The sequence below is a fragment of the Colias eurytheme genome, chromosome 1 (assembly GCF_061535395.1).
Source record: "Colias eurytheme isolate Ceu_HAF_F1 chromosome 1, ilColEury1 Martin Lab GWU primary, whole genome shotgun sequence".
NCBI lineage: Eukaryota > Metazoa > Arthropoda > Insecta > Lepidoptera > Pieridae > Colias > Colias eurytheme.
In genome coordinates, this window is record NC_142980.1 from 6,551,461 (window position 1) to 6,565,859 (window position 14,399).

Here is a 14,399-nt window from a genome sequence, read left to right on the forward strand (position 1 = left end):
CGGGTTCAAGTCCCGCCTCGTGATCGAATTTTTTCTATTCTTTATAAATTTATATTTATAAAGCATTTGAATGCCATAAAATAATAAATATCAATTTCAAGCGTGTAACTGTATACTCACACAGTCACACAAGGTCAACAAGAAATTATTTGTTTATATACTCCCACTGCATTATTACCGCTTTTTGTTTTTAGTTGTAACCATGTTTGCTTTTTTCCTTTCCTAAATGTTAGTTCCTTTTTTCAGTTGAAACGATGATGTGTTTGCGACGAATTCGAGATTCAGTAAATAGATAGTTTACTGAATGCTTGTAAATAGTTAATGTATTTTTGTTATAGGAGTTTTCTATATTTTGTTATACGTGATTATTTTGTAAGATTATATTTAGTGGCAGGCACCCATGGTCTATGTTGTGATATTAATTGGTTAAAATAAAATGTTATTTTCTGTTAAAATGCTTTTAATTTGAACACTCATATTTGTTGATGCTTAAGTGTAGTATGCACTTCATTGTTGATATTTTGCACCAGCCAAGGTTGAAAGTAATAAAATAATATGTTAATGTTTATTAAAATCGGTGAAATGCTTATCTTACCACGTACAGACTGATGAGAGATGAATCATAATATAGTGTACATAAGTTCATGGCCATACCTACAATATACCTTGTATTATAAGTTAAATAAAACATCCGAAGATTACTGGTATGTATTTCTTTTTTCATATTAGTTGTTTTCGTTTTGTATGAAATTATAGCGCTACTTTTAATGTCAATTTTTTATTAGATAAAGATCTAACGAAGTATTTTAATTACAATTATTTCAGTTTTTCAAATCTACTATGTTCGTCTACTTTGCCATAAAAATATTACATATTTATTACACGACGAGGACAATTTTTGATAGTAGGTATAAATTATTTGTAATGTTGGTATTTCATAATTTATAATTTGGCGACTAAATAAATATTTTTGAAGTACCAAGTAGAATAGTCGTAAAATAAGGTATTTTGTTGGTGTTGGTATTAACAAAGTATTTCAATTTAATAAATGTTATATAATTAATGCTTATATATTTAACTTCAAATCGTATATGTAACCTCATATTTCCTATTCTTTGCCTTCTAATTTCTAATCCTCGCAATTACTAATCACTATCAAAATAGCTTATTTGCACTATCGTTTGAAGCACTTATTATTATTAAAGATATACCTTAAATTCTCTTATAAAGATAATTTAATAATAATTTTACCTAGGTTCGAGCGCACGTGCGTAAAGAAGATGGCCGTACTCAAGCCTACGGGTGGAGTTTGCCCGGGAAAAGCGGTCAAGGACAAAAAGGTCCAAATGTGTCACTATCATCCGGTGGTGTTCCAGTCCCAGTGCCGGTATTCTGCAGGTGAGATACATATATGCTTTATTGACGTGATAACGTTTTTAAAATCGTTTTAGTCGGGTGACATGTTCAGAAACTTGTGTCACACCAAAACCTCACGAGCGCGATCGCAGGTATAACGAGAGAGAGACGGACCGATCTCCCGTCTCATCTCGAGCGCTGCCACTAATAAGACGTTATCACGTAAACATCTCGATCGTAAACCTACTTTACAAACAACCAATTTTTTTTTTTCTAAATTAAATGAAATATTTTTTTCATGTATAAATAATGCTTTTCATGTAATGATGTAAGATGACTGAGCTCTTATTAGTTTTGTTTAACTTTTGAGTTTACTAAATTGTATTGCTTTCATGTTTATTAAAAGATGTAATAATATCCATAATATCTGAAGAACATCTTTATTCTAATCTAACCTTATACGCATCATTGACCAGTAGTCTAGTTTTAGGTATAACTTGTTTCTGAATTTATTTATTATTATATTATACTGATACTTTATTATTTCCTTTAACAGACCCATCGCAGAAGCAGAACCTCGTATGACGCTACTCTGTGCCGCTGCAGTGAACTTGAACGGTGGGAAGTCGCCAGATGGCCGTAATATTGGCGATAGCGTTACTATGTGCCTAGGTAATTTATTTATATATTTTATTTATTTATAACACTTTACTATGCTAGTTATACAAATTGCTTAAAAACTAAAACTTATAGCTAAACTAGCACAGAGGGCGGCCTTATCACTAAAGAGTGATCTCTACCAATTCTTCATTTAATATGTTTTCAATCTCTTAATTTAATATGTTTTATCATATTAAATTAAGGCTTATTTACGCTACACCGTGTCGCAACAAAGCTATTCCGCGTTCGGGACTCGATCAAACATTATTGTATACTTTTTGTATGAAGTGATTCATGTCTGAACGTTGGAGCACGGCGTTGGTATGGATATTTCGTTCTCCAGCGCCCATCCCGGCAAGGTGTTACCTCAATCATGCTTTATAATTATATTATTGATTCAATAATTGTGAAATAAAACTTTTTTTAATAAGACCTCTTTGTTTCTTAACGCATATTTTAATTTGCATGAAAACAAATAAATGGGTTGTTAAGTTATAATTTCTACAATTTTTTAAACAGCTTCCTTCAATCGAATATGAAAAACTAACATGAGATATGAAACTTTCTTCTTATTAGCATTTAACATTATAACTGTAATACAATTAACACATATATCTTACATAGCATACGAAATGAGCAAGGCGCAGTCAGCCGGGTCTCCGGAAATAGAACAAATTGGTTCCGAACTACAATCCACCCATTTTGTCGATAATATGGAGAGAAATATGTCTTCGCTGGTCTGGATTTGTTCCAGCACACAGACCAAGGGCATTGTTATGGTGAGAATTTTTAGTATCATAATGATATGTATACAGTTTATTTTTAATTATATAAGATGATTTTTAATAAGCAGACAGAGAGAGAATGAGAGATCATAGCTATGTTTTCTGATGAGCTTATTTTGAAGACCGTATTATTTACCTTAATAGTTGTTATTATTATCAAATATCAAGCATGAAAGTTATACATAACGGTTTAATCAGACTTTTGAGTGTATCTCTTTTTTGAATATTTTCCACCTACATTATTATATCAATTAAAATACACTTTAAAATGAAAAACTTTTAAGAGTGTATTTTAATTGATTTGATCACGAGGCGGAATCGAATGGATCGATTTGTTTCTATTCTTTAAAAATTTCATTTTTAATGTATTTTTTTATTAAAGAATTCGAACGCTATAAAACTAAATATCATGTACAATACATTAATTCCCCCAGATAATAGACGCGAACAACCCAGCGGAAGTGATAGAATCGTTCACGGTGAGCGACAAGCACATACTGTGCGTCGCGTCCGTGCCCGGCGCGGTGGAGGACGACCACCACGAGTACGAGGAGCGCATGACTGACAACGAGGCTAAGAGACACTCGGTGAGTTTGTGCTTATTAACGGACTTCAATAAGGAGGAGGGTCTCAATTCGACCGTATGTATTTTTATGTATCACTTTCCACGCCACCAAAGGAATCCGCCATACTACTATTAATCTATACTAATATTATAAAGCTGAAGAGTTTGTTTGTTTGTTTGAACGCACTAATCTCGGGAACTACTGATCCGATTTTAAAAATTATTTCGGTGTTAGATAGCCCATTTATCGAGGAAGGTTATAGGCTATATTTCATCACGCTTCGGGCAACAGGAGTGGAGCCACGGGGGTGAAACCGCGCGGAGCAGCTAGTTAATATTATAAATGCGAAAGTTTGTGAGGATGTTTGTTACTCTTTCACGCAAATACTACTGAACCGATTACAATTAAATTTAGCACACATATAGAGGGTAATCTGGATTAATACATAGCGAAGCCGCGGGCAGAAAGCTAGTAGACAATATAGAGGACACCGATACTATTGTCTCTGAGAGCCCGCCGCTCAGCTCTAATAGTGAGCCTGTTAATAGTGAGTTTGAGAAATATTTTGCTTAAAAAATATACTGACCTAATTGAGAAATGAGAACTATCTTTTTTCCTATAGTACGAGGAGCGCATGACGGAAAACGAAACTAAGAGACATTCGGTGAGTTTGTACTTTTTTTATCATGTATTACTAGCTTTCCGCCCGCGTTTTCAAAGATAAACCCGCATAGCCCCCCCTTTCTGTGAGATTTCCGGGATAAAACCTATCCTATGTGTTAATCCAAGATACTCTCTATATTGTGTTTGCCAAAAGTCATGCTTTCCGCCCACGACTTCGTCGGCTTTGAATAAAATCTAAAAAATTATTAACGGAAACATTTACCTTCCTATTGAATCACCTTATCTATTAACAAATCCCATCAAAATCTTTTGCCTAATTTAAACGATCTAAGCGACAAAAACAACTAATATAATATGCTGCAAATAATAAATATATGTCTAAAATACCGATCAGATTTTGTTTTGAAATCATTATTCACCTGTTTTAAGGCTTTGCTCCTACAAGCGTTACTTGATGTTTGATATTAATAATTATATTATTTTGAACAGGGCTCGTTGTTCTGTGTCAGTAAGAGTGACTCGACGGAGAGTCAAAACAATGGTCTGCCATTAACCGCCACTAGTAGCAGTTCTGGTGAGAATGGTGCTAAAGAAGTCATCGTTGGTAGTACACGGATGGTATGTAATAGTTTATTTAAAACATTAACTTTATGTATGGCTTTATACTAAAATTTTAGTATAAAATTAATGTATTGTTGTTGTGGCTGTTGTGTTCTTGAAATATGAAATACAAACTCATCTTATAAGAACTTTTTATTCCTAGAAAAAGCTAATCGGTAAATCATGAAAATTTACTGTAAAGTTACATCCAAATCCGTCGTCGTAGTTTTTATCGTCATGACGATTCAAAGTGCTTCTAGACGAAGTATAATTGAATAAATAAATGTTTATTTTGCGTTTGTGTTTATACAAGTCTTTCAAATAATACCACCAAAAAAAATAATCTGATACTCTAGGTGCAAGCAACAATTCTAACCCCGCCCAGTACACCGGCAAAGGAAACGCCGCCGCCGATCAACGAGCAACCGCCAAAGGAATCCGCCATAGACAATATAGAGGACGCCGAAACTATTGTCGCTGAGAGCCCGCCGCTCAGCTCTACGCCTGTTAATAGTGAGTTGCAAACGTTCTGGAATATTTTGCGAAAAAATACGGGCCGAATTGAGAACCTTCTTTTTGAAGTCGGTTTAAATGTATAAGATGTGTTGAGGTTAGGATTCAGGGCTCTTTAGATGTGTCTTAAATGATATGTTTCTTTAAAGTGTGTGATGTATGATTGAAAAGTTACAACACGATGAGGCTAAGTCAGACAAATAGTTACTCATTTGGATCATATAGCATTTTTTTGCGGGTAAACCTTAAACTGACTTATTTTATAAATAATGTAATTTGCTGATATCCTCTTAATCAATAACTTTTCAATAGCAAGTACCATGTAATTTGCCTAATTCTATGTGGAAAACCTCGCAAAAACCAAATTTGCGAACGAAGTCGCGGCTACAAGCTAGAGTTAACCAAAGATTTGCTTGAAGGCATTTTTATCAACTGCATAGATACAGAAAGACGCACTTCTCCAGAGCCGGGTGTCGACGCGTTTGCGCAAGAGCAGTCGAACGCTGAGAGTAGGGATGTGCCGCAAGAGCGCATCACTACGGCCACGCCCACTATGTGGCTCGGTACTAAGAGCGGCAACCTGTATGTGCATTCCGCTGTGACGGATTATAGCAAGTGTTTAGCCAGGTATGTATTATTTTAGAAAGAAAGATAGAAAATACATTTATTTGTAATTGTGCACATTAATATAAAAAACCTAAAAAAAACTTCTTACTAATTACTCAGTATAAAATAGATAATATCCACTCAGTGATTTGAGAATCTAAGGACATATAGATAAGACACTTAGACACTTAGATTCTCCACTGATTTTCGGTAGACACCACATTGACACCCTGACAGTGGCAGTGTACATATGAAATAAAATTTACTGTTTTCAAAGAGAGTAATAGAGTGTCGCCTCTTTGGTATAGCGGTTAACGCGTAAGCGTAGAACCGACGTGTCCTGGATTCGATTCCCAGTAGACGAAATAAAAAATATCTCGGTCTGGCAGGACATAGAAGGCACCTACTTTTCCCTAAAGAAAATTGATCAGTGAAACAGATAGGCCCCACTAGGGGACACGGGGCTTAATAGAGTAATACATTACAAAAATGAACGGTATGGTTGTAATTATTTAAAAACCTCTGAAATGTCAATTGATTTATTTATTTCTAGGGTGAAATTGAACGACGCGATCTTATCCATCGTGGCCTGTTGGTCGCGTTGTATAGTGGCGCTGGCTGATGGTACTGTGGCCATATTCTCTCGGCTCGCGGACGGACAGTGGGACTTTTCGCAATATCTCCTTATGGTGCTTGGTGACCCTAAGTGTTCAGGTAAATATTAGGTGTCCATGATTCGGGTTTATTTATTAAAGAAATGAAACATAAATTTTTATGGATAAATTTTATTGTAACGACATAAAGAAAATTACTAAGAAAAATTTATATTTACAATGTCATATTGGTACCGTATGTAGACGAGTATGTAAAAAAATTATGAATATAAACTGACAGGTATTCCATTACATAAACTTGACGGAAATTTCCGTGATATACTGACAAATACTTTTGCATACAATTCCGTTCACATAATCACAAGCTACATATTTGTAATTGCCAGTGTAAGACACGAAATTATTCCAACTATTTATAATTTTAAAAGTATTACGGAATTTAACCTTTCAACCACCAAGCGGCCAGATCCGACCGCGACACAATAGATTTTCTATCGTGTCTGTGATTCCGGGGGCTGAGGGATTAAAATTTAAAACCAGTAATGAACAATAGACTAAAGTATTAATTATAATTCTTATCCCCAAATAGTGCGATGCCTCAGCGCTGTGGGCAGCGGTACAGTGTGGTGCGGCTACCGCAATAAGGTGCACGTGATCGAGCCTCGCGCGGGCGTGTTACTGCACTCGCTGGAAGCGCACCCGCGGCAAGAGAGCCAAGTGCGACAGATGGCGTGCGAGGGAGACGGCGTGTGGGTGCGTGTCAGATGTGAAACCTCTTTGATAACATTCAAATTTTTATCGGCAATAAACGGAGTAGTCAATCATAACATTATAAATCTTAAAATATCGCTGAATATCTCCAAATTGATAGATTGCGATAATTAATAACAAAAAAAAACATTCAATTAATATACTTCGGTATATTTGAGTCTTTTTTTTTTAGTATTTACATTTTACACCCGAGTGTAGATTTCTCAAAAACAATCTCATGGTCAGTCATAAATAAAGTCTCCGGATTGTATTATTATTGTAGAAAATATCAAAATGAATGTTTTTTATAACAGGTGACAATCAAAATGGACTCAACGCTGCGTCTGTACCACGCGCATACATACCAACATTTGAAGGACGTCGACATCGAGCCGTATGTTAGCAAGATGCTCGGCACCGGCAAGTTGGGGTTCTCTCTTGTGAGGATCACGGCGTTGCTCATTAGTTCGGGGAGACTGTGGATCGGCACTAGCAATGGCGTTGTTATATCTGTGCCGCTGTCTGAGAATCAAAGGTAATGTTGATAGATTTATGTTAGAAATTGTTTCTTTGTTAAAAGTTTTGATATACATCATGTTAACATTCAAATGCTCATAGTCAGTTTAGGTCCCTGTGAAATTTGTTATAATGATCACAAGGTCAAGTAGTGTTATAATTTCTTTTATTATTAATTTCATAAAAAATAGCTGCCAAACTGAAAATGAAATTATTTATTCCTTACAAACCTTTTTTAAAGACAAAAATTGATGGGATCTCCTAGTAAGTTTAGAAAAACCTGTGTCAGGAGGACCTGCTCTTCCTTAACTAAAATTTATTACCATAACAAAAAAATTGGTTGCCTGTAAAGTCGGTATACGGGCGAAAGTTTTACGTGACAACGACTTTTTATGTCTGTCTCTCTCGCTCTTAGGCGGGCTAACCATGCCCGCGTGCCTCTCACTCGCTCTCATTGTGAGCGCATAACGTGAGCGTGAGCGTAACGCAGTTTCTTGAAGTGTCACCCGGCAAACCAATTTATAAGACGTTGTCACGTCAAAAGTAATATAGTTCATAACATTAATAAATCATTTATTCACGAACAGAGACGCAATCAGATCAACAAGTCCATCTGGCGTGATCCCGCTATGTTCTATGGCGCACGCGCAGCTCAGCTTCCACGGGCACCGGGATGCGGTGACGTTCTTCGTCGCGGTTCCCGGGGCCGGGTCCCCGCGGACCCCGGATTCCCCGGACCAGGGTCCCACACCACCCCCCACTCTGGTCATATCCGGGGGCGAGGGGTATATCGACTTTAGAATAGGTAAGTACTCAAAGTGCGAATGCGTATAACCCGTGCTGATGATGATCGATTTAAAGTTGATGACCCGTGTTGTTAAATGATTTACAAAATATGATTTGTTAGTGTTAAGTCGATGATCGATTTAAATTTTAAAGTTGATTGTAACCCGTGTTGTTAAATGATTTACAAATGTTTACTGATTCGTTAGTGTTGTCTTCGGTTATAACTTGTGCCAATTATTATTAATAGTTTTAAATTGGAATGTTTTTAAATAATAATTTTATAGTCATTTCCATTCTAATTCACAAACATCTTAATACTTATTTCTGTGGCAATCACTGTCCAGAATAATAAAAATCAGATTTAGGAAAAAAAACATTGACCTTTCATTAAAGAAAGTCATATACATAGATAACACTCAATAAAGTTTCTCTTAAATTTGAATTGTTCTCAAATATTGTATGGAGTATGAAAATTATAATTTATTTTAAGTTTCTATAGTCTATATTAATTGGTGAATTTATTTTATATAGGTACACATTACCTCCAATGACCGATGTCAAAACGTTAAGTGATAATAATTATGATGAAATACACTTCAATTAAATTTATTAATCAAGCAACATTTTATTTTATATTTTGTTGCCTCATTGCAATATAATATGCCTAAAATATTAAATGCTTTCAAGCGTCCCTAGTAATTCAGAATAAATTAAAAATAAATAAATGCCAAATATAAGGCTTATATTCGATAGATGAATATTATCAAATATTTAGATTTAAATAAATATAAGATCCCTACAAAATAGGCGGTAAAATGCATAGTTTGTGAAGTTTATGGATGAAAATTATGCTTAAAATGTATTTAAGCTTACCATTTATCTTCTATACCAAACAGATTGTTAACTTTTTGACGACCTATATTATCGGGACCTTATACAGGCTACCATGCTTATTATTTAGAGACCAGTTTTTCTACTAAAATGGCGCTTATTTAACCATCGATTAATGCTTCAATTAATGCTTTTAAATTCATACAGTCATAATACATACATCTTAGTAGAAAGACCATTTTATATACACACAATATTTTATTCCTCCCTATTTTTTCTCATTAGAAGAGCATGCCGATGACGTTCGAGATACAGCCTCCCACCTCATTGTTTGGCAGATTATGAACGTACCTGATAACATATAAGCATAAAAATTGTTCTTAATATAAATCGGTACGTTTTTCAGAATCAAACACAAGGAGCATGGCGCTTGGGACATTGTGTAACATAATACATTAACGCTAACTAAATTATAACTGAATTTACTAAGGGCATATTGTAGTCTTAGTTTCACATTGGCAAATTAACATTAATTCACATACGTAACGCTGGGTGTAGACAGTGGAAGCGAACGAACGATATACCACGCTCGATGGTGGGTTACTTTATATCGTCGGTCTCTTTCATTCACTTGCTTCCCAATACTGAACACGCGATTTTAGACCTTAATGTAACATCCTACTATACATTAACAGTTCGTGTCTTGAATGTCATCAGTGCATTGTAATTTGTGACCGTCCATTTTTCTCCCGAACCCTGCTTATAACGAACACTAATATGATATTTAGTGTGATGCGCTGGTGAAATAACTAAATATATATCTAATGTGTTGTTATTTTATTGTACAGTTAATGTGTAAATAATAAGCATTTTTTGTCTCGTCATAACAATTTTAACACATATTTAGCTAAAGTGTACATTGCCTATTGTTTGTTAGGAATGTAGAGGAATTTGAATGTTATAAAGCAGTTCTGAAGGATGAAATCACATCTTTAACTACTAGTTTAACAACATTTTATATTTGTTTTAACTTTGTTATCCTGTACATTCCTTGGGTTCATTTACTTATGTTAATATCTCTCTCAATAAGAATAATATTTAAAGAAAATACCCTTAAAATTATCACCAGCTTTGCTAGTAAGTTTATTTCTGAAAGTCAACCTTATACGATTATCAATTAACTGTAGTCCAAATTTTGATCTATATCAAAACGCGCCCTAATAACGTATTCCCGAGTGTTAAGCTAATTAGTAACTATATAAACTACCTATCACTCATCATTTGTGACATCCACATCACAGTAGATCGCTAAAACAGAGCCAATTCTGAAACAGTTTTGACAAATCTATAGGGGGCGCGTTTTGTAATTTCTACTGTGGAAATATTTAATGATAATCTCATGGCTGTTAGTTTTTGATGTGAAACTTCTTTAGGCGCGTTGAAAGTAAACTTTCAAGGTCGCGACACGTCATGAAGTAAGGCGACGGTTTTGGTATCTTTGAATCTTGCCAAAGAAGTTTCACTTCTGACACGTGTGCTTGACACGCCCTATTTTGTCAGATTTTTGTATAGCGGGTATAGGCAGATCAATAAGGGGCGTGTTGTTTTACTGGACTTAGCCGTTAGTACACCTACGCATTCGCGTGCGGCAGCGAATCTCTGCGAAACTAATGCGTAGTGAAATATCTGCGGAACGTTAGTACACAGCAATGTTTTCGCAACTTATTCGCAATGCGTCTGTGTAATGGCCATTTCGCAGTTCCTTGCGAAACAATACTGACAAGGACGCAACTATTTCATCTATTTTCTAGAGTGAGACATATATGCGAAATCCTGCCACACTACTGACAGATTTTTCGTTGTTTCGCTGCCGCACGCGAATGCATCTGCATCGCTGTACTAACGGCGTTACTTAGTGTTACTTAGTATCAAACGGTTAGGTGTTTGAGGGGGGTGTGTGTCAGCAGGGTCTTGTATAAAGAAAGAGAGAAAGAAAGAAAATACATTTATTTGTACCGATGCACATTAATACATAAAAAATAAATAAAATTAACTTATAACTAGTTAAAACGGCACAAAATGGATAATATCCACTCAGTGGTTTGAGAATCTAAGGACACACACTGTGTGGACCCCACATTGATCCTGACAGTGGACAGTATAGTATAACGAAGCTTATCCCTGTGCAGCTGATTCGGAGATGGAGGACAGCGTAGTAGTGGCTGAGGACGGGTCGAGCGGGCACAGCTCGCTAGTGGAGCGGGCCAGCAAGAGCCACCTGATCGTGTGGCAAGTGGCCGCCGCCTAACGGTCGGCCGGCCGCGCACGCGTCGACTCCGAGTCGGACTACGTGTACGTGTGCGTGTCCGACAAGCCGGCGGTCGCGTACAACGCGTAGGGGACTGCGATTGGTTGGTTCTGACCCCTGATTGGACGGCTCGTCGTTGATACAGCGTGTGTATAGTACGATTCACGAAAGATGACCACAGATTGGCGGCCGTCTACGCACGTATAAGTCGCGTCATGTAAAAAGAACGCTGACGGTTAAGCTGCGCATTGGCGATTTATTGGTCTATTTGGTGTTATGAGGTGGTATAACTCGCAACTACATTTTTGTAAGAATAACAAAAATGTAGTTGCGAAGCCACGACTCGAGAGCCTACTTCAAAAATAAAATAAGCAGCAAATAACTTTCGTGCTAAACTCGATACATGCCAAAACACACCCCATCACTTTCATCCAGCGTTCTTTTTACATGATTCGCGTTATACACTCATGAAGAAAAGACTTATGACAAAACAATATTTTAATTTTGGTTAAATAATTTGTGTATGTAAACGCTGGTTATGCAAAACCAAAAATATTTTCTAAATGAGTGTACGTGCGCAGACGGCCGCCATTTGTGGTCTCTTTCGTGGATCGTACTGTAAGTTCTTTCAAGCGACAGGCCAAGTCGAGGTTCGTGATCCCCGTCGGAAGGGACGCCCTTGCGCAGGTCGCTTCGTGAACCTTCTGTTCACTTACGCGTTAAGATGTATCAGCCCTTTTGGAATATATAGAGGGTATTGTAGTTATAAATCGACGAAATACCAGTTGTGTTCCAATCGAACGTGTATCAACGATGAGCGTCGTGAATCACCCACGTAATGTTTTCTCTCGTCACGTCATCGTTTTTGAACTCTTCGACGCATTAGTGCACGGCCCATGGACATTAAATATTTCTAATTGTTTTGCTAACGTTTGTGCTTTCATCGCGCCGAAACACTAATCGCGCTTTGTTTTTAGATTATTTTTATTTGTATTATAATATCGCTCACCTATTTAAACGCATTCGGTGTACAAAATATTAAGAAAGATGTATTTGTTTATTATCTATTAATTATTATTAAATTTAATCTCATTTAGAAATAATGTACAAGATATAACCACCAAATAATTCATTTTAGTAGATCTAGAGAGTAGATAGCTTAGTTCTATTAATGAATTTTTTTGTAATAATATTATGGTATTAGTATGAATTTCTCATCTATAAGGTAATCGAACGGGCTGTGGTTGTCATCTGCATCACAATTATTGTAATAGTTAGTAAGTTAAGGAATATAACGTGAATTATATGCGGCTTGTGATATTTATCGTCGATAGGAAGCCGAGGTTGTTTGTTTACAAATGTATTCATAATATGTCGACCAGCAAACCCGTTGAATCTTCTATATACTATCAAAATAGTAACCTATATTATATTATTTTCAGTCATATAACAGAAGCACAAAAGTTTACAGCTATAGATGATTCCGTCTTATGATAAATGTATAAGTTACCTACAAGTTTGCTGGCCTCGTTCGTTTAGTTACTGTACTTGTCCAATGGTGCAAAAATTATTTTAAGTGTATTAGTATTTAGCATAACTTTTGTGCTGTTCCCGCGTCGTAAGCGACACGTCGCTTTGGTAGATATTTTATTTTAGGATAAATTTTATTTACATTTATTTATTTACTGTTTTGTTTAAAGGGTTCCGTTGTGTCGATTGAACGTATTGAAATAGGTATTACTATATAATGTGCTGGTTTAACGATTCGACTCAGCATATTCTGCTATCAAACCTAGTCAGATTTAAACGACTTAGGATAATTAGATAAGCTTATATTGTTTGCGGATTACAAGCTATACAAATGCCAAGGATTATATTCAAGGATTGCCATCACACGGCGCAATTATGTAGTGGGCATTATTTAGTTTGATTACTATATATATAGATTTATAGTGTTATGTAATTGATTAATATGTTCATGAAATAACATGTAATCACATTTCATTCAATTGGCTTCGCTCATCCGTTTGAGACTGCGATGTTTATAAAAATATTGTATGCAATAATGTGTCTCAACGTTATTATAATGGTTTACGAGCCAGTATGCGCAGTAGCTTGGCTGTTAAAGAAATCATAAAGCACCGTCTATCTTGTTTATTTACATTTTAATATATTCGACTGAAATTTAAATTAATGAAAAACTAATGGAACCGATTGGCTTGTAACAGATAAAAATATTTAAATTATGTTGACCTGATTTGTTCGATTGCGTTCTTTCATAATATATCTGTACTTACGTTTTGCGAAACTAATATTTTGTGTGCAATCGTATTAGAAAAATCGAGATTATTTTAGGTTTAAGTCTTTTTTTATTGAGATATATGTACAAAAGGTGAATCCAAGATTTTTATATTTATTTCCCTTAGTTAAATGAAAACATGTGTTTACTTTACATTAAATTGTGTTGAATATTAGATAATGTTAATGAAGTTGAAATGTAATTACTAATTACCGTAAAAAGTTTACGTCGTTTGTAATACGCAATCCAATAAAATGCTGCTAATAATATTGCTTTTTATTTTAACCTCTGAAAATTTTACCCTATCTTATAGCTTAAGCAAAATATTCAAATACATACTAAAAGAGTTACTAAACATCAATACCTTTATTTTAACTACTATATCACGTCGAATAATCTAATGTCAAGACCGATTTGTGTGGAAACTAGTTCACACAAATTTGCTCCAGTACCTACTCTGTTCTATGAATTAATTTTTTCGCAATTTGCTTGATTGCAATACCATCGATTTTTCGTATAGCGCAATATAAAATAATTATGATGTTCCCAATGTCAATGAAAGTAGGTATCTACTCATTATGTAAC

General features: G+C 35.4%; 1 protein-coding gene across 8 annotated transcripts in view; it reads left to right on the plus strand.

The window, feature by feature from the left end:
- syd (JNK-interacting protein syd) overlaps nt 1–14,069 on the plus strand; it is a 31,530-nt gene extending 17,461 nt beyond the window's left edge. For 3 of the 8 annotated variants that reach the window (XR_016456751.1, XR_016456754.1, XR_016456756.1), the window contains 14 exons: nt 1,256–1,398; nt 1,913–2,028; nt 2,641–2,795; nt 3,236–3,388; nt 3,990–4,031; nt 4,481–4,609; nt 4,948–5,104; nt 5,545–5,731; nt 6,264–6,424; nt 6,914–7,077; nt 7,389–7,609; nt 8,178–8,395; nt 11,397–11,796; nt 11,828–14,069. Coding sequence is in view for 2 of the 8 variants with exons in the window: in XM_090102288.1 (XP_089958414.1) it covers nt 1,256–1,398; nt 1,913–2,028; nt 2,641–2,795; nt 3,236–3,388; nt 3,990–4,031; nt 4,481–4,609; nt 4,948–5,104; nt 5,545–5,731; nt 6,264–6,424; nt 6,914–7,077; nt 7,389–7,609; nt 8,178–8,395; nt 11,397–11,515 (1,965 nt within the window). In the remaining 6 variants the exon portion in view is untranslated. Of the gene's footprint in view, nt 1–1,255; nt 1,399–1,912; nt 2,029–2,640; nt 2,796–3,235; nt 3,389–3,989; nt 4,032–4,480; nt 4,610–4,947; nt 5,105–5,544; nt 5,732–6,263; nt 6,425–6,913; nt 7,078–7,388; nt 7,610–8,177; nt 8,396–9,492; nt 9,601–11,396; nt 11,800–11,827 lie in introns of those variants that run through there. The other 5 variants (XR_016456760.1, XR_016456761.1, XR_016456755.1 and 2 more) reach the window with 4 other exon arrangements.
- The last annotated feature ends 330 nt before the right edge of the window (nt 14,070–14,399 follow it).